The sequence below is a fragment of the Mytilus edulis genome, chromosome 2, assembly GCF_963676685.1.
Source record: "Mytilus edulis chromosome 2, xbMytEdul2.2, whole genome shotgun sequence".
NCBI classification, from domain to species: Eukaryota; Metazoa; Mollusca; class Bivalvia; order Mytilida; family Mytilidae; genus Mytilus; species Mytilus edulis.
Genome location: NC_092345.1, coordinates 11,000,052 through 11,026,566, shown reverse-complemented (window position 1 = coordinate 11,026,566; position 26,515 = coordinate 11,000,052). Strand labels below are relative to the sequence as shown.

General features: G+C 30.9%; 2 protein-coding genes across 6 annotated transcripts in view; one reads left to right on the top strand and one right to left on the bottom strand.

Annotated features, from left to right (window-relative positions):
* Nucleotides 1–26,515, top strand: part of LOC139510122 (uncharacterized) — a 45,237-nt gene that overhangs the window by 14,264 nt on the left and 4,458 nt on the right. For 2 of the 5 annotated variants that reach the window (XM_071296429.1, XM_071296430.1), the window contains exons 2-11: nt 3,745–3,826; nt 15,299–15,447; nt 15,943–16,023; nt 17,981–18,183; nt 18,811–18,951; nt 22,875–23,089; nt 23,522–23,725; nt 24,660–24,821; nt 25,740–25,904; nt 26,056–26,160. In XM_071296429.1, the coding sequence (XP_071152530.1) occupies nt 15,974–16,023; nt 17,981–18,183; nt 18,811–18,951; nt 22,875–23,089; nt 23,522–23,725; nt 24,660–24,821; nt 25,740–25,904; nt 26,056–26,160 (1,245 nt within the window). In that variant the 5' untranslated portion in view covers nt 3,745–3,826; nt 15,299–15,447; nt 15,943–15,973. Of the gene's footprint in view, nt 1–3,744; nt 3,827–14,469; nt 14,592–15,298; nt 15,448–15,942; nt 16,024–16,527; nt 16,658–17,980; nt 18,184–18,810; nt 18,952–22,874; nt 23,090–23,521; nt 23,726–24,659; nt 24,822–25,739; nt 25,905–26,055; nt 26,161–26,515 lie in introns of those variants that run through there. The other 3 variants (XM_071296427.1, XM_071296428.1, XM_071296432.1) reach the window with 3 other exon arrangements.
* Nucleotides 5,675–9,067, bottom strand: LOC139510124 (uncharacterized). Its single transcript, XM_071296434.1, has 2 exons — nt 8,942–9,067; nt 5,675–7,376 (listed from the first exon to the last, which is right to left on the bottom strand). The coding sequence occupies exon 2, from the start codon at nt 7,370–7,372 to the stop codon at nt 5,699–5,701; it is 1,674 nt and encodes a 557-aa protein (XP_071152535.1). The 5' UTR covers nt 7,373–7,376; nt 8,942–9,067; the 3' UTR covers nt 5,675–5,698.

Below are 26,515 nucleotides of genomic sequence, written 5' to 3'. Positions count from 1 at the left end.
AGTATTACATATACAAAGTTTTCAAAAACTGGTGTATCCTGGTAACACCAATGACACTATTTTAACACTATTCATTTTTTGTTATTGATGTTTTGTTATATAATTTGAGATTTTTTAGCCTAAGTCTAAGAATTATTTGTCCTTCTTTTTCTTTTGCTTGGTGTTCTTGGTTTTGTGTTCAGTACTTAATAAAAGTAAAATTTGAAATTTGTTGTCAATGGTGATACTTTTTTGTCATTGGAGTTACTAAAGGGTCAGTGGTGTTACTGTATAAAATACAATACTTTTTCTTTTTTTTATTAACAAATGAAAGTGTTTTTAGGTCATATACGGAGGATAGGCATTATTCTTATCATTCGGTCTTCAACATTTTACATATATATTAAAGTTTAAGGGTATTTTTCAATATAAAAAACGGCAATAATTAGGACAGCTAACTTTTATACAACAATTTATTCTGAAATGTATGTTTAAATAGAATGCATATATATATATATAGCTATATGAATAATGTCAATAAGTAGTAATTTTAACCTTAACAACAAATTGGAACAGTTGTTTGATCTTTAACAATAATATTTAGTACCTAAATGCATGTTTGAAATTGGTAACACTATTGACACGATTCTATCAAAAAATTACCTAAAATTGTTAAAATTGAAGGAACTCTTCATTTTTCCCATTGCATATTTCTGAATTGCTACCATACTATAGATAGAGGGACACATTTAAATGTTTTAAACAATGACATCATTTTTCCTAATATACCCTCCTCGAAATTTGCATGATTTTGATAATGACCCTTATATGACAGGCACACAAATTTTACATAAAAAATAGCAAAACGGCGAAAATGTGTCCATTGCGAATCATGTCTAGAAAACTATAATGCTGATTGTAGTTATACACAATCTGTGATTTCCAAAGTCAAATTACATAATTTATGAGGCATAAAATATCACTCTGCTACATACATTATACATATACTAGAAAAGTAGACCGATTCTGCTATTTCTTCTTTTCAGTATTCTGACATGTTTTGAAGGTGATGCAAAAAAAAACACGATAAAATATAATATTGATAGTCTGTACAAGTGTTAAGTTAGTCTTGTTACAATATTAATACAAGTACCTGACACGAATACGTTTATTATTCAAAGGTAGATAGATGAAATTGTGTTTTGGACTGTCTTAGTACCCAAATGTCCAAAAAGTCCACTGTAATTCTGAGGGTATAGTTGTTGGCAGATTTTTAAAATAAATATGCAGGACCCCATCAAGTTGATAGTAAATAATCTTGCTTATTATGCATACATATAGACGTTACGCACGGTATTGCATCGCAAGACGTAACATGTATAATTGACAATTGTGACGCCATATTACGTTACTGATTTATACTGACTTTGACATTTTGTTATCAAGAGCGGAGAACCTACTCAATCGACTTTTATCAAATAAATATAATAAGCTGAAGAAATGTTTCAAAATTTATCATGTATAAGGCAATTAAGTAAGGATCGTTTTTATTTTCTGATCTGTAATGAGATGAAAACAAATGCAAATTTTTCCCATTTGATTTTGGATAGGATACATAGCAACCTTTAAAAAAATCCCGGAGGGACACATGAAAACAAAAATATAGCTGAACATTTTTTTTGACAAATTGAACATAAACACTTCTGGTATTTATTTCATAAAAATCGGTCATATAATAATTCAGCAATATTTCTTTTTATAAGGATTTTAGTTGAAATGGTTTTTTATTTATTAAGATTGAACTTTTGTCCATAAGAAATTATCCCTCGGCACATCCCCCCTTTTCCCCATATGTCTATAAAGGGTTTATTCCTTATGTTTGTGTGTTTTTCTAATCTGAGTGTTATTTTGATTCAGCAGACCATTTTGGAATGAACATTTCCCGGCATCATTTTAACTGCCTAAACAGTTCGTAAATAGTGTATATTTGTATAAAAGACGCCACTGTGCAGAAACGTCAAATTGACGCCCTTGGACATAATGGCTAGACATATAGGGAATGCATTCCGAAAAAAATTGAAAGGTCATCATGTTTGTGAAAACACCCGACTCATTTAGCCATTTGTATGAACTTATAGTTTGTATCTTATAAATATGTTAGTTTTGTATTATAAATGCACATTAAGTATTTATACAACATGTTTCACCTAAGGAATGGACAAAAATTACGTTTGGACATAGTGGCTAGACATTCGATTTTTTAAAATTCTGCTTCAAGAAAAAGTTTTTTTTTACATTTGAAACTTTGGAAATGTTTATTTTTTTCAGATCTTTCTATTGAGTATAGTTTTAATATGAATTTATTACTTTATAGGATTAATAATAAAACTGAAATGTTGATAAACTTTCCTCATAACACATTAAGACAGGTTCCTCTGCTGAAGTATTTCGTTGAAGGCTTGCTTCAAATTTCAGCCAATACCAAAAAACGGGTATGATGTTATAATATAAATCTAGTAGGAAGCTGATACACTAAATTTTGCAGATTGTATGTGCAAAGTTACAACGGAACATAGAAAAATGCATTTTACTTAATTTGAAATGTTACGCCGGACATGCAATTTTTAACGTAAAAGTAAGATTTGTGTGTTCAATAAAATAAATGTGTTCAATAAAATAAATGTATGTTGCAAAAATTTATAGAATTAACTTAAAATAAGAAAAACATGTCCGGGCCTTTCTGGAGATATATGGATGTTGGTGATTTTATTTTGTATAGGCAAATGGTTGCTGTTCTTAAATCATATAATAACGTAATTTTAATCCGAACGCATTGCCGTGCGTAACGTCATAGTTATACTGTATACGATTGTTACAAATTTGATTTTTACTGCAGTGCTATTTTTATATGTGTGTCGTACCAAGTTAATCTGCATCATTTAAACGAACTATAATTGAAAATTAAAATTAACAAAAACCTTTCCAGATTCAGATTAATTTTTTATCTAGATTGGAATTGCATATATATATTTCATTGTATAGGTTCTTATCGTCTGTTCTTTACAATTATTCGAGAACAAAATGTTCAAAAAAGTTCCATATATGCAAGATTGACTTTTTAAGTCTCCAGAAATTGATATAAAGCATTTTGATATTAATAAAAAAAGATGTGAGGTATACGTCAATACAACGCCAATCGAAGGAAATAAATAACCAGTTTAGTACATCAAAGCCAAGACAAAAGACAAACAAAAAGATTAAAAGACAAACACCAGTCTACAAATCACAGCATAGAAAATCAAAGAGGAAGCGACACAAATACATTTAAAATCCGGTGATGATCTCAGTTGCTCGTGAACGGTAAGCACTTAGCAGATCCTGCTCTACGTGTGGCAACCAGTCATGTTGCTCATATAAGGACGCATTGGGTGATCCGTCGTCATCTGTGAAACAGATAATGCATAACGGTCAACCAACTCGTGATGGCGTCTGTAATGGTGAAATTTGTTGATGGGTTGTCGTCTGCTTCACTAATTGGAACCTTTGGCATACTAGTTTCGAATATTTCAAACCATTACCGCGTAATTGTAATGAATTGTGCATAATAACCCAAATTAAACATTCATACATGCTTCGTTCGCCGAATTGAAACATATACTACATTGGAAATAATACGTTAATTGCAGACGAAGGGTTTCCAAAAAATACTTTTTGTTTTTGTTTTTTTGAAACGAATTTTGAACATTTTCTCTGTTTCTTTTCTAGAAAGAAATATTAAAGACAGAGAGGGAAAATATTTCAAGGGATGGTAGAAATTCGACGCCTTGGAGCTCTTGTACATATAAAGGTAATTAAAAATATCATTCATACGCACTTTCGTATACACAAAATGCATTTTGATATTGATGGATGAAAAAGATCGTAATTATAAAAACTTTACCTACCAAGTTAAATATTTAATTTCATGTACTTAAAGTTTGGTTACAAATAGAAGTAATAATTGCCGTAAAATGTGTAGTACTGCGCTATAAATTAGCTTTATAAACAGGTGAAAACTAATAACCATTCCGAGAATAATCCGTTCCTTTACTGGGCCCCGTATATCGAGCATGCAGAAACTCTATAGTTTACACTTTCGATTAACCCCAATTGATTACTTATGTAAAAAAAATACAAACAATCTCATAAATCATAACATGCTCAGATTTAATGAAACTTAAGTAGTTGACAAATATCATTTCTATTGTGAACAAATGGTAATATAAAAACTTCTTTATCCTCACATTTTAATTATTTTTTTTTGCCATTCTCGGACTGAGTTTAGCAATTGCAACGGTTGAAAAAGAAAGAAATGTAAAAAAAAACCTTTGTTAGTTTCAATGTTAAATCTTATTATCAAATAATATAGTTGAATCGGAAAATTTAAGATATATTTGTACGGGGTTTATCAACAGAAAGAAAAGAGAGGCTCGTCGAATTGATGATCCTTTTTTAATAAGGGTTACACATTTGAAAAGCCTTGCATTTTTTGTTTAAAGCGTTTCAGTCAGCAGTTTCACATCCCAATAAAATCATAGGAAGCACATCATCTATGTATCTTTCCGGCTATTTTCTTTGCATTTTTACGTTTAATGATATTTACCAACAACGTGTCGCTTTATTCAGGTAAAATGGCAAAGGAGTTTTTAAAGGACGGCTAACGATTTTATTCAGAAGAGGGACCAGGCTACAAAAAAAAAGAAGACGAAAACAGGTGCAAAAAGGAAGCGAGAAAACTTTGCGTAACAGAAAAACTCGGAAGTTATTCAAAAGAAAACATTGAAAGCAAATATTGATCTAACAAACCAGATGTTTCTGTGTTATCCTCTGTTTCTGCATACATTTGTTTTTATTGATTTAAGTCAGGGATTTCTTTACCATAACTTAGTTTTAACCTTTACTAAATTCTTCCCTAGATTTAAGGATCTTATTTTATAGTGTGTCTTTCTATATATGTTGTGATGTTACACCATTGATTGAGGTTAGGGTGATGGTTGGCGTCTATATTTTTTTTAACCCGCTGCATTTTGCTCCTGTCCTAAGTCAGGAACCTGACGTTAAATGGTTGTCGTTTGTTGATTGGTATATAAGTGTTTCTCTTTTCTCGTTTTTTATTTAGACTCATTTGGTTTTCCTGTTTGAATGGTTTTACATCATTCATTTATGGGGCCCTTTATGGCTTGCTGTTTGGTGTGAACCAAGGCTCCGTGTTAAAGGCCGTCCCTTGACCTATAATGTTTTACTTTTACAAATTGTGGCTTGAATGGAGCGATGTCTCATTGGCACTCATACTACTCGTATCTTCTTATATCCATAGCAATTTTGTTCCAACGTTTCAACTCCAAAGTTTTTAGTTTGAACGAGTACTGGGTAACCATATTAATTTGTAGATGTGTTATAAAATAATTGTGTAATGTTTATGTATATGATTGTCATGTTGCCCATCAGTTCATTCAAAGAGAAACATACCATTCATCAAACTAAGAGACCAATGGATTTCTAGTACAACGTCATGAATCAGTAATCGGTGTTGTTGTAATACACTTTTTACATGGTTATCAGGAGTTAATGTTGAAAGAGGCAGTAATTAATATAACTTAATAATAAAATCATAGACAATGTATCACTACTTTTTGAACAATATAGCAATCAGTAATTTCTTTTTATTTCTTTTTTTATTTTACGAGACTTGGTACATTGCAATGCTTCCCACCTTGTATCCCAAACAGACAATGTTTTTTTCTTTGTTGTAATACACTGCTCCTGGTTTATCAAGTCCATCACGATCAGTAAGTAAGACCTTACTGTCTTTCCCGTCATGTTGTATTAATGTAAGCTTGTGTTGACCAACAACAAATACGTTTTGATTATTATCCACTGATATGCCACCCGTCTTGGAAATAGACTGATCCTCGAATACCCAGATTTCTTGTCCTGACATACTACAGCAGTGCACTTTATTATTGGTGTCTTTATAGTATATCCTCTCTCTGGTCGTTGTTATACCATACACACTCAATGAAATACAGGCTACAATTCTATTTAATTTCTTTCCATTCAAATCCATTACTTCTATGCCCTTTCTGTATACAGCTACATACAGTTTCTGATCCTGGAAAGATATTCCCCAAGAATTAAAACTACATCGTATCTTCTTACTTTCACTATCATTCTTAATGTTTATAATCTTCAGGTAGGATGCTAGTGGATATGTAACAGCAATACGGTCGGTATCAACTGTGGTAAGATCAAACGATGTACCATAGACAAGAATGTCACGAATATGTTTTCCATTGTCACTGTATTCCATTAACTTACCACTTCCAAAATAGTCTGCAATTATAACTGTGTTGTCAGATGAAATGATACAGGCAGATATTTGTTTTTCTGATCCTTTGATATCAAAATTCTGTTTCAGCTGCAGACTGACATAACAAACAGTTTGCATTGATACCTGTATTTGTGTCTGAGCCTGGTCGATCTTTGCATCTTTTAATTCAAGGCCGGCTTTAGTTTCAATAACTTTGATTTCTCCAAAATGTTTCACCTCCTTCATCAAGGAACCCAGCACGTGATGAATCTCTATTTCCATCCTGTTATTCTTATGATCTCTTATATCTTCTTTGAGTGATCCAATCTGTTCTGCTGTTCTATTTTTTAATTCACGCGTTCCTAGAAACACTTGCAGATCAGACGCAAATCGCTTCATTTTAAGTGTTTGCTCTCTCAGGTTTTCTAATTCTTGCTCTATTTGCTTCATTTGATCTAGAATTTTACTGTATTTCGATTTACAGTTTTCATGTTTAGATTTCAAATCCAGAAGCAGTTTTCTTTCGAGTTCATCCAAATATTTGTTCAGACTCATTCGTGTGTCTGCAATTGTTTTTCTGATTGTTTGTTCTTCCTTCTCCACATTTTTCAAGGTCTTTTCTAGGTCGTTTATACAATACTTGACGTCGTCTAAAGTTTTTGAGATTGTTTCTTCTAAGTCTGAGAGTGCAGTTGATTGTTTAGCGTTTTTAGATGCTTCATCGATAGAGATAACATCAGAAGAGGAACATGTTTTATGTTCAGACGGAACACAGACGACGCACATAGCAATATCGTGCTTCTTGCAGAATAAATCTAACTTTTTACCATGTATTTCACAGTTCATATTTACTGTTATGTCTTCTATTTGACGATAATCTTCAACTGAAATCAGCTTGTGATCTCTTGAAACTTTCATTGACTTGTGAGATTTCTCACATTCTCCACAAAAACCTTCCTCGCAGTTTGTACACCATTTTTTTGCGTTCTTCGTTTTGTCCTCATATCCACAGGGACCACACTGTACGTTTATCTGAGATGCCATATTCCTTCAAATATATAATACACGTTAAAACAATCTGCATAGCAGAACATTCTATTGGCCCAGAAAAAAATTGTATTTGAAATAAATATTAAATATACTTAAAATCTTATTTAAATAATAACTAAAGAGTATTCCAACATTTGAAAACATACTAATAACATCCTTTCGTTAAACTGATTAATTTGGCAATCAAAGGGTGAGAGTACGTCGACTAATTCCCCCTCTTTGCCTAAATTCCACTGTACCCACTACTGTATGGACATTGTTACACATATCGCGATCTCCTGTATACGTTTATCTGAGATGCCATATTCCTTCAAATATATAATACACGTTAAAACAATCTGCATAGCAGAATATTCTATTGGCCCAGAAAAAAATTGTATTTGAAATAAATATTAAATATACTTAAAATCTTATTTAAATAATAACTAAAGAGTATTCCAACATTTGAAAACATACTAATAACATCCTTTCGTTAAACTGATTAATTTGGCAATCAAAGGGTGAGAGTACGTCGACTAATTCCCCCTCTTTGCCTAAATTCCACTGTACCCACTACTGTATGGACATTGTTACACATATCGCGATCTCCTGTATGCTTGGATTGCTTTCCTAGAAAAGTTACACTTTTGTAAGAGATTAAAAGAAACTTACCACAGATTTTGAAAACCTTCCGGTCTGTCATTATATAGTTACGGGACTTGAACTGTCATACTCAATTGTAGGTCAATACAGCATGTTTTACCATTACTTGAGGTTGCTTGGAATGATTTGCTAATTTACTTATTTTTTGTAATGGATGAAAGTAAGATACAACTAATTTTGATACTTTTCCGATATTGCATTCAAGTTTTTTTTCGGGAGTCTGGGTACCCAAAAATTGAAGAGTCAATACAAGCACGATCTTAAGACTGAGTAGGACTAAGGATCATAGTTTGTAACATGAAAAGACACAATAAACACTCTCACGCAAGTTGACAGCAATTAATGCGTTCGAAATTTTTGCACCCTTTTAGCACAAACAAATTAATTTTAGTAGCAAGAAAATATCTTAAATTTACTGTTGCTTTAGTAAGAACTATTTGTATTGGCATTTGCATTTGTAACTTCAACTAACTTGACCCTTTTATTACTAGTTGTAAATATATGTGTGGTCCTTCAAATCCCTTAAATACTTCTGTTGTTCTCACTTTAGTTTTTATGTTGTGTTTTATAGACTTGTTTGTCTCTTTGTCGTTTTTGTTATGGCATTGTTGGTTTCTCACACACCTTTGATTTTATATTTCCTTTGGTATAATATATTTCGGCTTCTTTTTTTAGTAAAGCTTCACTTAAATAAATAACATATATAACGATCATTTCAAATCGACAATGGAGCGCTGCATTAATACCCCATAAGTAGAAGCGATAGAATGTATCTGTCCGTCGACGTATAATGTGTACCGTTCCACACAACAACAAGGAAGTTTGTTACTTAATTTTCATTTAGTTTCTTATCTAAAAATCACACATTTACACTAAATAGAATGATACAATTAATTTTCAATATCTCAACTATTTAATTACCTGTATGAAGACGAAATACAATTGGGAACAGTTGATAATATCTTTCTCAACTTTCGTTTCTATCGTTGTGATGGTTGTAATGACGCAACCACGTGACGCATTACGTATTCGTTCATTGATAAGAATGTAGATATATAAAAAGAAGCGGGTATTTAAAAAAACAAGATATTTTTTTTTAAATTTGCTCCAAACTCACGGTAGGTATAGTGTCCGGCTAGGATCGTGGTTTTTCGAGTGATGCAGTCCATTTTTTCGAGTGTAGTTCGGGCTTTTTCGAGTAATAAAACATGCGATAAGTTCAATTACCTGCTATTCCGTAATTATAATAGTTTTCTACATTACTACTTATCTTATATTGAAAACTACACAAGTTTTGATCAACAAAGAAGCCTAATTTCCTTGTATTTAACCAAAGAATTCAGTGTTTGTTATTGTCCGGGTTTTTTCGAGAGCAACTGTGAAATCGTCCGGGTTTTTAAACAAATGGTCCGGGTTTTTTACGTAACATTTGAATAAGAAAAAGGTATTCTAGACTTAAAAAATGACCTTTTCTAGTTTATAACTGTAATTAAGTGAAAGAAAATATCATATATCCCCAATAAGTCAACAAAAACATATTACTACGTTTATCAAAATGAAGCTTTTTACAATTTAATGCAAATTTTCTGTTCGGAGAGCGTTCTACAACTACTTTCCAGTGTTAATTTAGAAATTACTTGATCCTTAACAAAACGTTGTTTAGAACATAGTGCAGGGAACTCATATTCATTTTAACTTTATTTCATGCTACTTTTGATTTTACAGTTAATAATATTTCTTGTGGTGAACTCCGGTGATTAAAAAAAAGAAGTAAGAAACCTAATAGACAGCATTGAAGAATCAGAAAAATGCTATGTAACAAAAGATATTCTACGAAAAGAAGCCTGCCCCCACCCCATAAATAAAAATCCATTAAAAAAACCCACACACACACGCAATTAATGCACCTCATTTTTATTGCCATTGAATACAAAATTTGGATAAAATTTCATTTATCATCAACTATGAAATGAATAGTTCGATTAGTTAGAGATCGATTACGGGGAGGGACTGAATTATTCGGGTTAAGCCTAAATAGGATCATTTAGAAATAATAGAAAAATACAAAATGTGTTTATTATATGCTATCACCAGCTAGATAGTCCAGTGACTCGAACGACCCCAGGAACAATATTGTAATGTCTTCCATTTTTTATGCACTTTTCTTTTATTGAAAGGACTGAAGTTCTCATGGTGTTTAGTTGCTGTATGACCAATTATTACATATGCATATTCAGACTCCTCCTCATAATAGTAGCATTTAGTCATTTTCGGTTTTCATTTCTTAAACAATAAAATAAATAATACAAGATACAAGACAAATAGTTTATGAAATACTCTTTTAAAAACAAACATATAGCTCACCTTATACAATATATGTATGTACGTCTCAATTCGAATTGTCTTTGATTATATTCCGAACAAATGAGTATTTGGACCATACGCGTATGGTCATGACCATATGCGTATATTATATGGTCTGATCATACGCGTATGGTCCGACTGTACGCGTATGGTCGGACCATATGAGTATATACTCATTTGGTTATTAACTGACCGAACCATATGAGTATTTTGACTATATAGGTATACATTAGAAACGATTCAATAAAAACAATAAACTGACGGTTACATGAAATGTATTAATTTTAAAGGCTACCCAAAACAGCACAAGTAACAAGTTGAAAACCATTGTCTTTCAATTAATTGTTTTAATCTGGGTGCATCTGTTTTCTGTCCGTCTCTAGTATCAATTATTAGAATCTTTATCATAACGACTTTTTTTGTCAGTTAGTAAAACAGTTGAACTTTTGTTTAACAGTTCATTAAGACACTTTTGGAAGTTATCGACATTTTGCTGTTCAGTTATAGTTATGCCATTAGGTGTAAGGTCACCCCGACTGACACACTAAGTCCGAATGGGATAATTATTTTACATCCCCACTTTCTAGATTAGATTAAAAAAAGTACGCTTTATAAAATCTAGTTTATATCACCAATTACTTTAATATGCTTTATATATTACTATATCATGTGTATATATATCCTTTATGAACCATGGACACATTGTTTAAATATGTTATTTAGTTAAAATTGTTATTATTAATATACTATAATAAAATATAATAAAATGAGATTGACATAATATCATCTTTTAATGATGTGATAACTAGAATGGTTATACATTATGAAGAGTTTAGTATTACAAGTAAACTGTTAATTACCCCGACCATACGCGTACGGTCGGACAATACGTACGATCGGACCATATAAATACATACCCATACGGTCATGAACATACGCGTATAGTCCAAATACTCATATGGTCCGGAATACTTACATTAGATTGTTGACATCACGAATATATACTGTACATGCAAAATATAAGATGTGAGAAAAAGAATATATACAAATAAACGATACTTGTTTATAAAATGCAAGTGTTAATACACCATGTGCCTTGAAAGTACTCAGTTTGAGCCTTTATTCTATAGTTTTTAAACGTAACTACACCAACACATAACATTTTTTGCTATAAGGAATGTGTATAATAACTCGATAAAAAAAGGACACACTCGAAAAAGCCCGGACTGGCTTTATTTGGTATTTTGGAATAAAAGCATTATAAGGCTAAAAATAACTTTTTTTTTAATGAAAAAGAATGTCAAAATGATAATATCTTTATATCTCAAATAATAACATACCATGTATAACCTTGTATATCAAACTCAAGCTTCTATATCACATCTTTTTAGAAAAGAAGTCTGTTTGTTTACATTTTTGATCATATTCACTCGAAAAAAAGTGGTCACACTCGAAAAAGCCCGATCAAATCACTCGAAAAACCACGATCCTAGCCGGACACTATGCCTACCGTGAAACTATTGATATACACATTGATATTGATCAGGACTCGCAATACAATTCGCAACGTTTAAACAACAGTATAATTATATGACAATGAATGATATAAACGTTAAGCATCAAATCATAGAGACGAGTACATGTTAATGAAAAATGAATATTGATATAAAATTTGGATATGATTGCCAATAAGACAACTGTCCACTAAAAATCTATGGTGGGAAGGATTATTTTTGCATAAACATTTGTTTTCAATAATTGCGAAAAATCATGCATTGTTTTCTGATACAAGCTGCATTAACAGTTGTTTTCATTTTTCAATTTCGTACTATTTGAAATATTTTGTGAGTCAGAATATTCAGTCATACATAAAATAAAGAGATGTAGTATACTCACTAATGATGCATCTTAGCTGAATTGGTGAGATTATTTATTGTTAGGTCAATAGTTTTCAAAATTCTCCTTTCCGCATGTAAATCTGTTCTTATTTAATTCTTTTTCTATGTCTTTTTTCGAATGAATACCTATGCTATAAATCAGACCTTCATAGATTTATGTAACAATAGAATATCTAGGAGTATTGTACTGATTCACAGTAACATGTAATTCTAAGTAGGTTATTGAGGATTACTATTATAATTTCAGATGTAACCTTAATCAAAATTAGTTTTTAATAGTTATCAAATATATAAACTGAATTTCAGTATACAAATGTATTTGTACTAAACATAGTTGAAGGTTGTAGAATAACTAGAGATGAATGTAAGGACATTCACCCCATGCGGATGCCCACATTCAATGACAATGCTGGTAGATATATAAACTTATATAACATAAACCCGTTTCATAAAATACCAGTGATTAAATTGTTTTGTTCAAACTAGTGAATAGTCTGTGAAAGCTATTGTGCAACTTAAAATGAATGCACACAAACACAACTTTTCAAGTTGATATTTCGAATTATCTTCGTTCATTGGCGTTGAGGAATGTTAAGTGGTCCCATGATTTGTAATGGACATTATTTGAATAACTCATAGTGTATAATAATAGAACCAAAACATTATGAATATTTATTCACAGCAAGTTATATGTCATGTACAAGTTGCGATTTTGAACAGGTTATAACATGTACAAACATTTTTGTACATGTTATCATTTGTTCAATGCAAAAACACAAGTTATAACATGTACAAAAGTATCTCATACGTATGTTATTACATGTACAAAATATTGTTTTACCATCTTGTATTAGAACCGTTTTACAAATCTTTAGACATATATATCTTTTCTAGAAGATGCCCGATTATCATGGTAAAATAGGGCAAGTGTTGAAACAAAGAGTTTTTAAATTTTACATGCGCGAAATCGTATAAGACACGCTCGAAGACACGGATCGAATTTGGTATTTTCTCCCAAAAATAATGTGGAAAAAAGATTGTTTCAAAGACAATTTTAGGACGAACCAAACACTACATTTATACGTCATATTACAAATATTTCCGACTTTGTATGATTTCAGATGAGTTGCGGCTCAATAAAATCGGTCGTTTCCTTTGTTAGTATATCATTTGTATCAAATAAGAACCTCTGTTTTTTTTTTAAGAAACTATTAGAATATCCATTTTAAGGATTTGCGTAGCGGAAATAGTACGCAAGAACTCCTTGTGATACACTTATAATTCAGTATTTAACAATGCCCAGACATTTACTAGGACAATTTTCAAAACATCCAGGTTCCATTTACAAAAAAAAATTATCTGGGTATTGAAATTATTTTAGCTTTTTTAAACTGATTCTATACTTGTTAGTTTTTTTGTTGAAACAGTTTTTTTTTTTTTTTTTAGTGATTTTGATTATAACACAATGTTGACTGCTGTACCCCAATTTTTGACATTTTGACATCTTATTGTCAATATAATGAAATTATTTGCAACTGTTGTAAATCTGAAAGGCTTATCTAGCTATAAAACCAGGTTCAATCCACCATTTCCAACAAAATGTCTGTACCAAGTTTGGAATATGCCATCGTTTGATGTGTTGCTCTTTTAATTTTTGCATTTGATTAAGAACTTTCCGTTTTGAATTTTCGTTTAAATTCGTTATTTTTGTAATCCTTTGACACATTTTATACGCCACTGTGTTATTGTCCCGCCTGATGAAATTACCAGACAAAGCGCTACTACAGCTTGACAATATACCTATCATGCAATAGTGAGAAAACAAATTATATAAATTATTATATAACAATTTTCCTTTAATCCCAATGACCTTATAACTTGGGAGCGAACATGCCGGTGTTTATTTGGTATCATATTATCAAATGCGGCCTTATCATACATCTGTCAGACGTATGTGTATATTTAAATTTACAATGCGGTCAGTTCTGTTCCTCGTAGTTCTATGTTGCAAATTAAGATAAGATTATTGAGTTTTACATATGATAATACAATACTGTAGTGATCGGTTGTCAGCTTTATCTCTGAGAACTGTTGGCCATCATCCAAATATAGGAAGAAGAGAATGCGATATGATATAACAATTTTACTTTAATCCCAATGACCTTATAACTTGGGAGCGAACATGCCGGTGTTTATTTGGTATCATATTATCAAATACGGCCTTATCATACATTTGTAAGACGTATGTGTATATTTAAATTTACAATGCGGTCAGTTCTGTTCCTCGTAGTTCTATGTTGCAAATTAAGGTAAGATTGTTGAGTTTTACATATGATAATACAATACTGTAGTGATCGGTTGTCAGCTTTACCTCTAAGAACTGTTGGCCATCATCCAAATATAGGAAGAAGAGAATGCGATATGATTTCCAATAAGACTTCTTTCCACCGAAGAACTAAGATCAATAATGTCAACAACTACAGCCACCGTACGGCCTTCAACAATTCAACAGATATTTTGTAATCACTTGGTATAATGTACCAAATTACATTTTTTTCCAAGCTAAAATAACAAAGTCAAAGAAAACCATAATAAAAGGGATTATATGCATAGACATATGGTTTCTTAATTAAGAAAATATAGACAGTTTAGTTAATGACATATTTGCTAGGAAATAATTTTAAACCAAAAGACACAACAAATTGAAACAATTAAAACTGGAACCAAAGTATTTCAAATGAGAACACTTGATAATGAAAATGAGATTCTAGTACGACCAGTAAGAGGTATAAAGATTAAACTAATAGTAAAGTGATTAGAAAGGAACACAGTTGAACGGAAATAAATCCTAACTTAATTCTCTGCATTACTTATTCATCTATCTCAAAGGTTATGAACATCATGGTGATAAATATTTTGAATTTAAGAAAAATTGTATATGTGATAATATATTCTTCAAAACTGTGGCTTATTTCTCGGTGAATATGATAGTTTTATTGAATTAAAATATTCTCAGAGTCAGTGTTTCCATCACTTGCCCAAATGACTGTCATTGGAATGGGAAATGTGATACCAATAGTGGTAAATGCCAGTGTTTTGAGGGATTTGTTGGTAATGATTGTGCTGTTGATTGTGGATGTAAAGGTCACGGGACATGTAAATCTGGTTCGTTTTAAATTATATTTGTTATGTGATATAATATAAATTAATTAACGTAGTAACATTGCTTCAATATTAAGGAATTTATTGGACTGTAATACAAGTGTGAGGTTTAGCTAGCTTAACAGTAGTATACCGGTGCTCAAAAATCATAAATCGATTAAGAAAAAATAAATCCGGGTTACAAACTAAAACCTATAAAAACACATCAGCTATAAGAGAAAAACAAAGAAGCAACAGGAACACCGAAGTGTAACAAAAACAAACGGCATCATTCATGGAAAAACGAGCTATTTGATAACACCTGCCATATTCATTTAAGCCATGTTAAAACCATTATTTTGCGATTCTTTTTTACTTTACTTTATGCATACTTTTCTTTTAGATAACTTACAATGTATTATAGAGGAATTCATTCGCGTTCATTATTTTTTTAAAGTATAAATAACATCAACTTATTTAAGTTGGATTAACTAAAGTATTTTACTTTTTTTCATTAAGACAACACCTGCCTCTGTCAAGATGGTTGGAAATGGTATGCAGCGCAGCACAAATGTATTTGGGATTGCCAGTGTCCAAATGGTCAGTTACTTAAATTACTAAACACAATAGTGTGTTAATGATTGTTATCTACATCACACGTTTGGGGAATCGACCAATATTTCAATCAGAAAGTCAGATACATCGAATTATATACCCATAAAAGTCTCCATTACCAAATACTTTGTGTCATAAAAATACCACCACGATTTCGGGTGTGAAAGACCATAGACGTTTGAGTTTTGATCAAACACAAAGACAAAAACACTCCAATAAAACTATCTACTGTGCTTGAAGGTACCCTAAGGCGACAGCAGTTTACCGATATTTTCAAACCATGAACATGATTCTTCAATATGCTTGCGTATTAAAAATATCGACGAGGCACACATTCTAGTATTATTTTTCTTTAACTATTAGTATAAGCGGTACAATAATTTTGATGTATTTGATTATCATTTTCACAAATACATGATACCATACTTATTAGTTTGAACGGTGATCACATCCTTGAATAACTATGACATGTCCTTCATCACTTCAAAGAGATACAGTGCATAGGTCCTGGTATCTGTGGCTGTTCTACCACCTGTCATCAAGGTACATGCTGGAATGGTCAGTGTGAATGTTTTGAAGGCTACAGTGGAAATGACTGTTCTCATTTTAACCCAAACATGTATGTTACTCTTTTTTTTTATAAAGCTCTTCAACACACCTTGTTTTTCCGTAGAAATAAAATTGAGGTTTAGCGCTATAAAACCAGGTTTAATCCACCATTTTCTACATTTGAAAATGCCTGTACCAAGTCAGGAATATGATAGTTCTTGTCCATTCGTTTTTGATGTGTTTTGTTATTTGATTTTGCCATGTGATTAGGGACTTTCCGATTTGATTTTCCTCTGAGTTCAGTATTTTTGTGATTTTACTTTTTACTGCATGTCCCCGAGGCATACCATCAGCTAAGTATTATGTGCATGCTTTGTCACTTTCATGATTTATATCATACCTTTATCTTATTTTCAGTTGATAAATTCAGGAATCAAGAAACAAAAGTTCTACTTCCCTTTGGCAAATTTAACTTAAATTCAGCAACGGTTGCCTCCAATCTGAATGAAATACTGATCCCGTGTCGGAACTTTGCCTTTAAAAAGCTACGTTCTATTCTTTCTGAAGGACGTTTCTTGATCGTCCAGTATTGCCGGATTAATGCACAAAAATGCAATAAACTCATTCAAGAACTTGAATGTTATGATGTAATAATTATCAGAGCATGAAATATAATTGATTCGCTTAACTTCGGACGCATCAAAAACTATTAAGTTTTTTTATATTTTTTATTTTAAAATTCGGAAACAATCAAATGTCATTCAAAAGTATGATAATTATTTTTGTGTCATCTGCGCTTATCGAGTATATACTACAAAAGCAATATGTAAATAATTAAATGCATATATAGAAGAAATAAAAAGGAACTGAAGATATTAACAGTTATCAAAGGTACCAGGATTATAATTTAGTACGCCAGACGCGCGTTTCGTCTACATAAGACTCATCATTGACGCTCATAAATATAGTTTATTTACGCACAAATTGAAGTCTCAAATAAAACCATAGAAACACAATAATCCGAATAACAACGAAAAAACAAACAACAATCTTCAAACACTTTACAAAAAACTGAAGGCTGAGCACCATCCACACCCAAAACTTGATAAATATTGAGATGGATTATAGAAAGACAAACAGTCAAATCAAGAGATGGAAGTAACATTCGCCCCTAAACAATGAATGACCAGTCAATGTAACTGTAAATTACCATGCATGATGTGAATAGAATAAACCAAAACTAAAAATCAAAGCAATTTGAATACTCTTATTACTCGCTGAAAAGTAAAACAAATAATAATATATTTCCCGTTTTAGTTTGTCATTTTCTTTCTTTTAAATATGATTTTGATTTCTATGACAGTTTTGTGAAAATAGTTGATTTTTCATATAGCATGGCAAATAATGATGTTTCTGTGGGTATGAATATTGGTGGTCTCTTTTACTATTCATCGGAACTGAAATTTGTTGATATTGGTAAACTTTCACAATCCTGGATTACACAGAGAACCAGTGGACTCAACGCAAATAAATGGGATACGAATGAACAAAATTTGGTGAATTGGAGAAATGACGGATATCCTTCTTCTTTACCAGGTATTTTTTCTTTCATTTGTTTTCCATTAATTATTACAAAAATGTCGAAATCTTTCAACCAAAGGAACGAATATATAAAGGTTTTTCATAAGTTGCGACATTTTTCTCCCATACCGGAAGATTTCCTCCCTCATATGTCACGCTTATCATAATTTTTCGCAGTTGAGGGTTTACAAATGACCAATACTTAAAATCAAAATATTTATCGGTGCCCTGCATTTGAAATAGAAAAAGCAATAGCTGTTTTGAAAACTTTTTTTTTACCAAAGGACCTTAATGTAAAACCGACTAAGGATGTATCAACAATAAGATTAAAGAAAGGAAAGGGTAATTACTAGGAATATATAATACATGTAGCATTTATCAAAGCCGTCATAACTTAAAGTCAACTAAAACATTTTCGTATTTAAAAATATTACTTTATAGAAAGCAACAGTGTACTTCAACATTTTTTTAAAGATATCCGAATAGCTTTTAGAACCATAAATTCGGAAGTTGTTTATATTCCTGTATTTTTGCAATTATCACAAGCCCCCTGATCGCCGTCCCTTTTTATACATTACCGGTATATATTTCAATAAACAATATTCTTGCGTTTATAATCACTCAAATATTTATTAATTTCAGATAATATGAGGTTAGGGAAACTGATGTTAAGAAGTACCATTGGCCTATATGCTCCAAAAGGGAATTACACTCTGCTGTACGACGGAGAGGGTGAAATATCTTTTAGATTTGCCCATGAACACATCATGTATAATGGCAAAGGTACCATATTCACAGAAATTGTCTAATAGTTTGTTCTTGTGTTGTGTTGTTGTACCATTGTCTCAGGATAGGTGGAGGGTTGACGCCTTCAACATTGTCTCAGGATAGGTGGAGGGTTGACGCCTTCAAGCATTTTTTACCATATTCTTTATTTGCCTTTCCAAAGTCAGGACCTTGTAGTTCTGTTGGTTTCCGTTATTCCTGTCTGTCATATTGGTTTTCGTAAATTGTTAGTAATGAATTAAGTCGTTAGTTTTTTTAAAGTGAAATGTTTCATATTTTTCATGTTGGGACCGTTTATAGCCGACTATATGGTATTTATTTTTCTCATTGCCGAAATCTGTACAGTTGCAAATAATTGCATATATCCACTTTATATGACTTTTGGCAATCATTCCATTCTCCTTATTTTGATATAAACTTATAAACTGAAATTTTAACATAACTATTTTTTCTAGCTTGGCTTCAAAGTGTTCATTTTCGTATTATCATACACTAGTTAATATTCATACTAGAAATTTAGGAATCAGCACTACTATCTTTGTTAATATCCGTCATGACCCAGCAAAACATTATTAGATGAAAGGAATTATTTTTGGAACAATGAAAAAGACTTATAACATAATCAAATGAGAAATTCATGTAATGGAAGGGCTGATTGGTCAAACGCAATAACTACGAGGACAGAAAATGATTTTCCATTCGAACGAGATAAGATTCCTATTGTTTAATTTCGATCAAAACAAGTGACAATCACCTGCATTTAAACAGTATTCTATCCATTGCAATTGATTTTGAATTACCTTTTTATAAATATCAGCGATTAAAAAACAGTTAGTCGGAATATTTTTTGCAATACTCCAGAGGCTAAATATTATTAGACAATAGAAAAATGAATAATATTTTAAAATCATGACAATCAAGAATAAGACTGAACAAAGAAATTCAGTACAGGAATTAATTTGGGTCAGAAAAATAAAATTGAAATCTACATAAGAAAGTCTAAATTTCCAGTAGGATTCTATGTATGGAAAAATCATTTCATTTTTGATAACGCTACTTATTTTATAAAAAAGAACCTTAATTTTACATTTCATTTTTTAAAAGATAATAGAATGAAAATGTTTAGGTGGAAATTACTACATAACATTACAGCAATTAATCATAATTTGTACCGTTGGAAAACATCTGATAATCCAAATTGTGTGATTTGTTTCAAATGTGATAACTATATTCATTTTTTCTTTGAATGTAAATGGGAAAAAATTATTGGTCAATAATTTATGACATATTTATGTATTTTAATATAGATCAACATGTCTTAATTCTGTCTTAAAACTCTTGTACTTGGATATAAAATTGAAGATATTGAATATAATCCACTTAATCATGTCATAACAATGATTGTTTTTTTGTGATTTATAAAAAAAAATATTTTTCAGAAAAGAGAACTAAATTTGTGAACATGTTATAAAAAATGAAATTGAAACACAAATGTCATATCATCCAGATAGTCTATTTTTGAGAAATTTTCAGAGGAAAATATCAAAACTTCGATTATATTTTTTTTAATGAGAATTATACCTTAAATATATTCTTAAGTATTTAAATAACAAAGAATCAATCAATCAATAATTTAACAACTCAATCAAGATCAGGGGTCAATAGCTCCTTCTTAAAGTTTGATCTCTTCTATATGCTTCATTTTTACTTACCTGAAATATTCGATTTTTCTAAGTTTAAAAATTTACACATTTGATAAGTAACTTGATGACTGTAATAAATTACTCATCATTTCATGAAATTATTGGATAAAAAGTGACATTACTAATATAAATGATGTAATTGATGAACAGGGCAATATCTCTGAAACTATCATTTTGACTAAACTTAAAAATAAACAAAATTGGATAAGGCAATTATTTATGTTAAAAAAAGCAATACCATTTGATTGGAAAACAATTCTTGGCACTGAAGATTCATTCAAAACTAAAGTTAAAGCTATAAATGATTTAAAAATTATGCACAGGGCAATTACTCCCTTAATAAGTACAAAAGAACTCTATAAATTATTGACATTGAAAAATAGTTGTGATAAACCAAATGGTTTTCTTATGTGGGAAAAAATATTTGATGAACATTTAAATTCTAAATTGAAAAATACTTTTGTTTTTATTTTTCAATATCTTACTGATAATAGATTGAAAATATTTAGATGGAAACTTATTCACTACATACTGCCAAGTAATGAACTATTAAAAAAGTGGAAAATTACTGAAGACAACTTGTGTAAGCATTGTAAAAAAAAGGAAGACTATGAACATTTTTTTGTCAATTGCTCATATAATAATGACTTTCTAAAAATAATAATGAAATTAATGAAATCCCTAGGTATTGAAAAAGACATTATAAGCCTTGAAAATTTAGTAACAGGGTACAACATTGAAGATTCAGCATACTTTGATATTAATTATATATTAACTTTAATATCCTTCTCAATATACAAATCACATTTTGTCTCAGAAAAGAAGACAAAAAAAATAAACATTTTAAAAATTTTCCAGAAAGAAATTTCAGAAATAATTGAAATAAACAATTTTAATAACAAAAAAACTAAACAGATACTCATAAAAACAAATAGATTCATTACAAAGATTCAATTGAATCAGGACTAAGCTATGTATGAAGCACACAACATTGTGTACAAAATTGTTTCTTGTACACAAACCAAATATAGCAATATTTATGATCAAGTTCAACCATGCATGATCAATGTTTGTAAGCATGTTCAGCCATGCATGAGTCACCACATGTAAATTATACAGCATTTTTTTTTATATTTTAAATTTTGTATTTACAATGATAAAAAAAAAGTTATACTATAAACAGTATATCCGTACGTTTATTAATTAATGTGGAAAAATAATGTATCATTTCGCATGTCGAGTGTTTCAACTTGTTACACTTAAATTACCTATTTGTGAATTACACACATACATTTCGACAAAAAAGATCAGTAGATAACTAAAAAAAATTTGAATAGTAAACTCACCATATATAATCGTTAAATCCAGTGGATAATATTTATATAATTTAGACACACATCCAAACTATACCCGATAACGCACATGCGAAAAACAACACATACTGTGCCCAATACTAATGGAAACACGGATCATACCGATAACGGAGTTGATTCCGGAAAAAATAAATACTATGAAAAAGAGAAACAAAATGTAATGTATGTGTATAATCACATTAATTTATAGAATATATTTTGTGAAAAATTTTATGTTATGAATACTAATATTATGAATAAATAATACCTTGCCAAATAGTGCTTCCCTTAACTATTTGGTAAGCTAACATGAGGGATACTAAGTTAAAGCTGTAAACTTAGTAATTTGTTACAGCAAGATTGCAATAAAGATATTGTTACGTTAGAAAAAAAAAAAAAATGAAATTATTTTTCAAGCCATGAAGCCAACCATGCTTGATCATTCTTGATCATTCTATTTTCGGTTTAAACCAGTTTTATTATATCAAAACAAAAGACGGACAAAAATCCGTTTTTTTTTTGTTTGTTTTTTAAATTTCTTTCTTATATGATTGTTTATATATAGGATCACTGAATAATGTATATGTATGGTGTACTCGTATGAATACTTTGTAAAATGCAACTAACACAAGATATAAATATAAGATATATTTTGCTAATCAAATCCCCTGGTTTCATTAGCAATTAATAACACAGGGAGGAAGGAACCTTAGCGTCATTGTTAACTTGTAGCGCTAAGGGACATTGTTCACAACCAGTAGTGAAATGAAATATTTAAAGTTGAGGGAAAAAAAGAAAAAAAAAAGTCGAAATTTTAAATTTGAGATCAAGAAATAAGTTAATTTCAATTTTGGTTCACGTTTAGGTAGAATGGTTATTAATATAAACGAAGGGAAAACGGGAATCGAACTTATTCTCAGCAGAACAAATCCAGCCAACCCTGTTCGGAATGTTCGTTTTATTATGCCAGGATTTGAAGATCGATACGAGAAATTTCCATTTTATCCACCATTTTTGGAATCTATCAAACGATATTCTGAACTACGGTATATGGACTTTTTACACACCAATGGACATACGGTAAGAATATTTGGTATCGGATTTTATAGGCCAATGGAAACGCTGTGCAAATTTTGTTAAATATAGATTCCGATAGAGATGCAGGTCAATATGGACAAACTAATTCAAACAAAATTAGCTAGTTTTACTGACCGCTAGAATAGTTGTTGTATGAACAATTCTTATTTGTTAAAAACTAAAAGGCCTAAAAGCTTCAGTTAAAGCAAAATGACGAAAACTAATTAACTGTGATTATTTGCCTTGGCAAAACAAAAGAAAACTAAAGCAATTTAAAAAACAAGAAATTTTATTTCAAAATTGGAAGGTCTTCTTTTATTTATTTTTGTGCTAAAAAAGCTGGGTTAAATATTTGCTTCTATTGTTATGAGTTCTACAATAATGAGATTGTGTCATTGCATCTAACCAATAACTATGCTACATGTACAAATCTAGCCTGAACCTACAACATGGGACGAGAGACGCAAACAGGAACATCATACACACACGGGATCAGAAGGGGCAGCCATTGAACACATGATAGATTTAAGCAATCGGATTGGTGCTAATCCATGGTTTAATATGCCTCATGCTGCAGATGACAACTTCATCACCCAGTTTGCTAAGTTAGTTGAGAAGACCCTTCGAAATGATTTAAAGGTAAATAGGACCGAAGAGTAATACTTATTTCTAAAACTTAAGTTAAGACGGAATGTGCATTTGTTTCAAACCGAGATTTCACTCCACTTGTAAGATAAAACGATAAAACAGTGTCCGATAATGACTGACCGTAAATAAATATACTGTGCAATTGTTTTTGAAAAAATACATGTAAGTCTCAAATTTATTGCCAGTCTAAAATCTGTGTCCTCTCTTTGATCTGTATCTTATTTTATATTGCAAAATAGGCGTCCCATATCTATGTTTTTATTTTCTCAAATCTTTGTCCTTTTCAAGTAACAGGGTATGCACCGTTCTAAGAATTGACGTAATAATTATCTTAACGTCTTCAAGGAAAAGATTTTGATGTCAAAAACTTCAATGCAACTATTATATTCGAATAAAATCAACATTAATTATGGATATTTTAAACTTACTATGTGTTGAACTATGCGCACGGTTTGATTTGACTGCGACAAGGAAACCTGAAAATGAAGCGTGGCTGGAAGCGCGAGCAACAAACGACAACGTTTCACTTACAGCCTCATGACTTGGGACAGGCACTTATAAGTTGTGGCAGGGTTTAACTAGATTGAAGGCGCACCAACCCTCCCCTAACTGGAACAGTGGTGTAACATTACAAAATAAGAACAAACTATAAAAAAAACAGTGGACTTAGCAGGGTATACGTACTTATATATCCCTACAACAAAAAGACACTAAATACATATCTAGAGTACTCATAGTTACACGAAAATGCAAGTTTTCCACAACCCACGAAAATGACCCACGATAATAAACGAATCAACAGTATTTGTATTTTTTTACATAGCGTTGTCAGTTTATTTTTAACATACGAGTTTGAATGTTCCTTTTGTATATTTCGCCCCTCTTTTGTATCATGTTAACATTCAGTAAGTGCATTTCATTATAGATTTACATTGAATATTCAAATGAAGTATGGAATGGAATATTTCGACAGACTCATTATACACAGGAACAAGGGACGAAACTTAACCTAGATCCACAAAGCAGGAAAGCAGGAATGAAATACTATAATAAGAGATCTTCTGAAATCATGCAAATTTGGAAAACGGTCTGTTAAACTAGATTAAAAAAAATAATTGACAAAGACTTATAATGATGCGAGTTAGATGGTCATAGTAATTGTTCAAAATTAAGTCTTTTATGTGATAGTATTTCTTATAGATTAAAAAAAATCATATTGAAGCTAGTTATATTCATAATTCGCACAGAACACATTGCAAAAAGGGATTACTTATCATTATAACACAAGGAAAAATGGTCAGATTTACACCACGAAATAAAACAGACGAATTGGAAATCTTTTCCCCCAGTATGGACCTGGATATATAAAAGCTATATGTATTTACATTGTTTAAAAGAAGCAAAGCATGCACCAATACTTTTGGGAGTACAAAATGAATGGAATATATGGATAATGTTTTAATTTTCAATATGTTTAGGATTGAAACAACAAAGGGGTACTTAGAAACCAATACGGTATAGTCGGCTATTGAAGGCCCGAAATGAAAAATATCAAACAATTCGAACGAAACTAACAGACTAATTTATAACAAAATAAATTAAGATTAACGAATATGACAAACTTGAACTACATGCTCGTGGACATGCACTTAAAGGTATATAGATATTTACCCCGTTTTCAAAGTGCCGATCCTTGGTACCATATATATTTCATGATAAAGCTCATTTTTTTATTTTCAGGCGATACTTATGAAGCATTATCTTTTGACAAATAAAAATTATACAGTAAACGTCTTATAATGAAGAAAAAAATCAAATGGAACTAAATAACTACACTTTCCAGTATAATGTAGATACCTAGATGTAGTATTGATGGTCTCCGTTAGAACTTTCGGTCACAATCCTAATCGATTTTAATTTTAGATCTATTTATAAATGATGTGACCAAATGCAAACAAAAAAGCTGTGGATGTTCAGAACTTGAAATATGATTTTATTGTTTCAGGTTTTCGGATCACAACCTGACAAAATTGTACCAGTTTGGGCATGGCAGACAGGTTACCAAGACTACACAAGACAAGCCATTGAGGATTTGGGAAATAGAACACGAAACTTTAAAGCAATAGCTATTACTGGTTATTTCGATTGCAATAATCTCGCAGGAAAGCATGTAAGTGTAATGCATATATAATAATTTTATTCACGCATGCAAATGACACAAAAAAAATGAAAATCTGTTTTTTGTTAGTATTTTTTTGTTGTTGATGAACATATAATTGAATAATTAAAATTGATAATTTGAACTTTGTGTCTTTTTATAGGCAGCAGAGATGTTAAACATGTCGAATATTCAAATGGAGACATATTGCAATAATCAAATGTCGCAATCAGAGTCGTCATTTCAATATTTTATGGACCTCGCCAAGGTAAATATTCAATAAGGAAGATTTAAGAGTGTTTAGTAATACTGTCTTTGAAGTGTGTTCCTGATAGAAGGCTTCATATTGTGTTTTTTAATAGGTATAAAACAGCTACTATGTACAGTCCGTTTCGGAAAATTGAATAGGACTGTCGAAAAAGGATGTAATTTCCGATACAGACAAACTTTTATAAGTAAAAAAAGTGACAAAAACATTATGACAAAATGACAAATGTTTTGGTTAAACATTTCTTAATCCGAAAATATTTCATAAAAATACACGAATATTACATTTTGAAACGAAGAACAACACAAAAGAACACAAATATTATTTAAAGAGATAATTGCCTTTGTTTGATGTG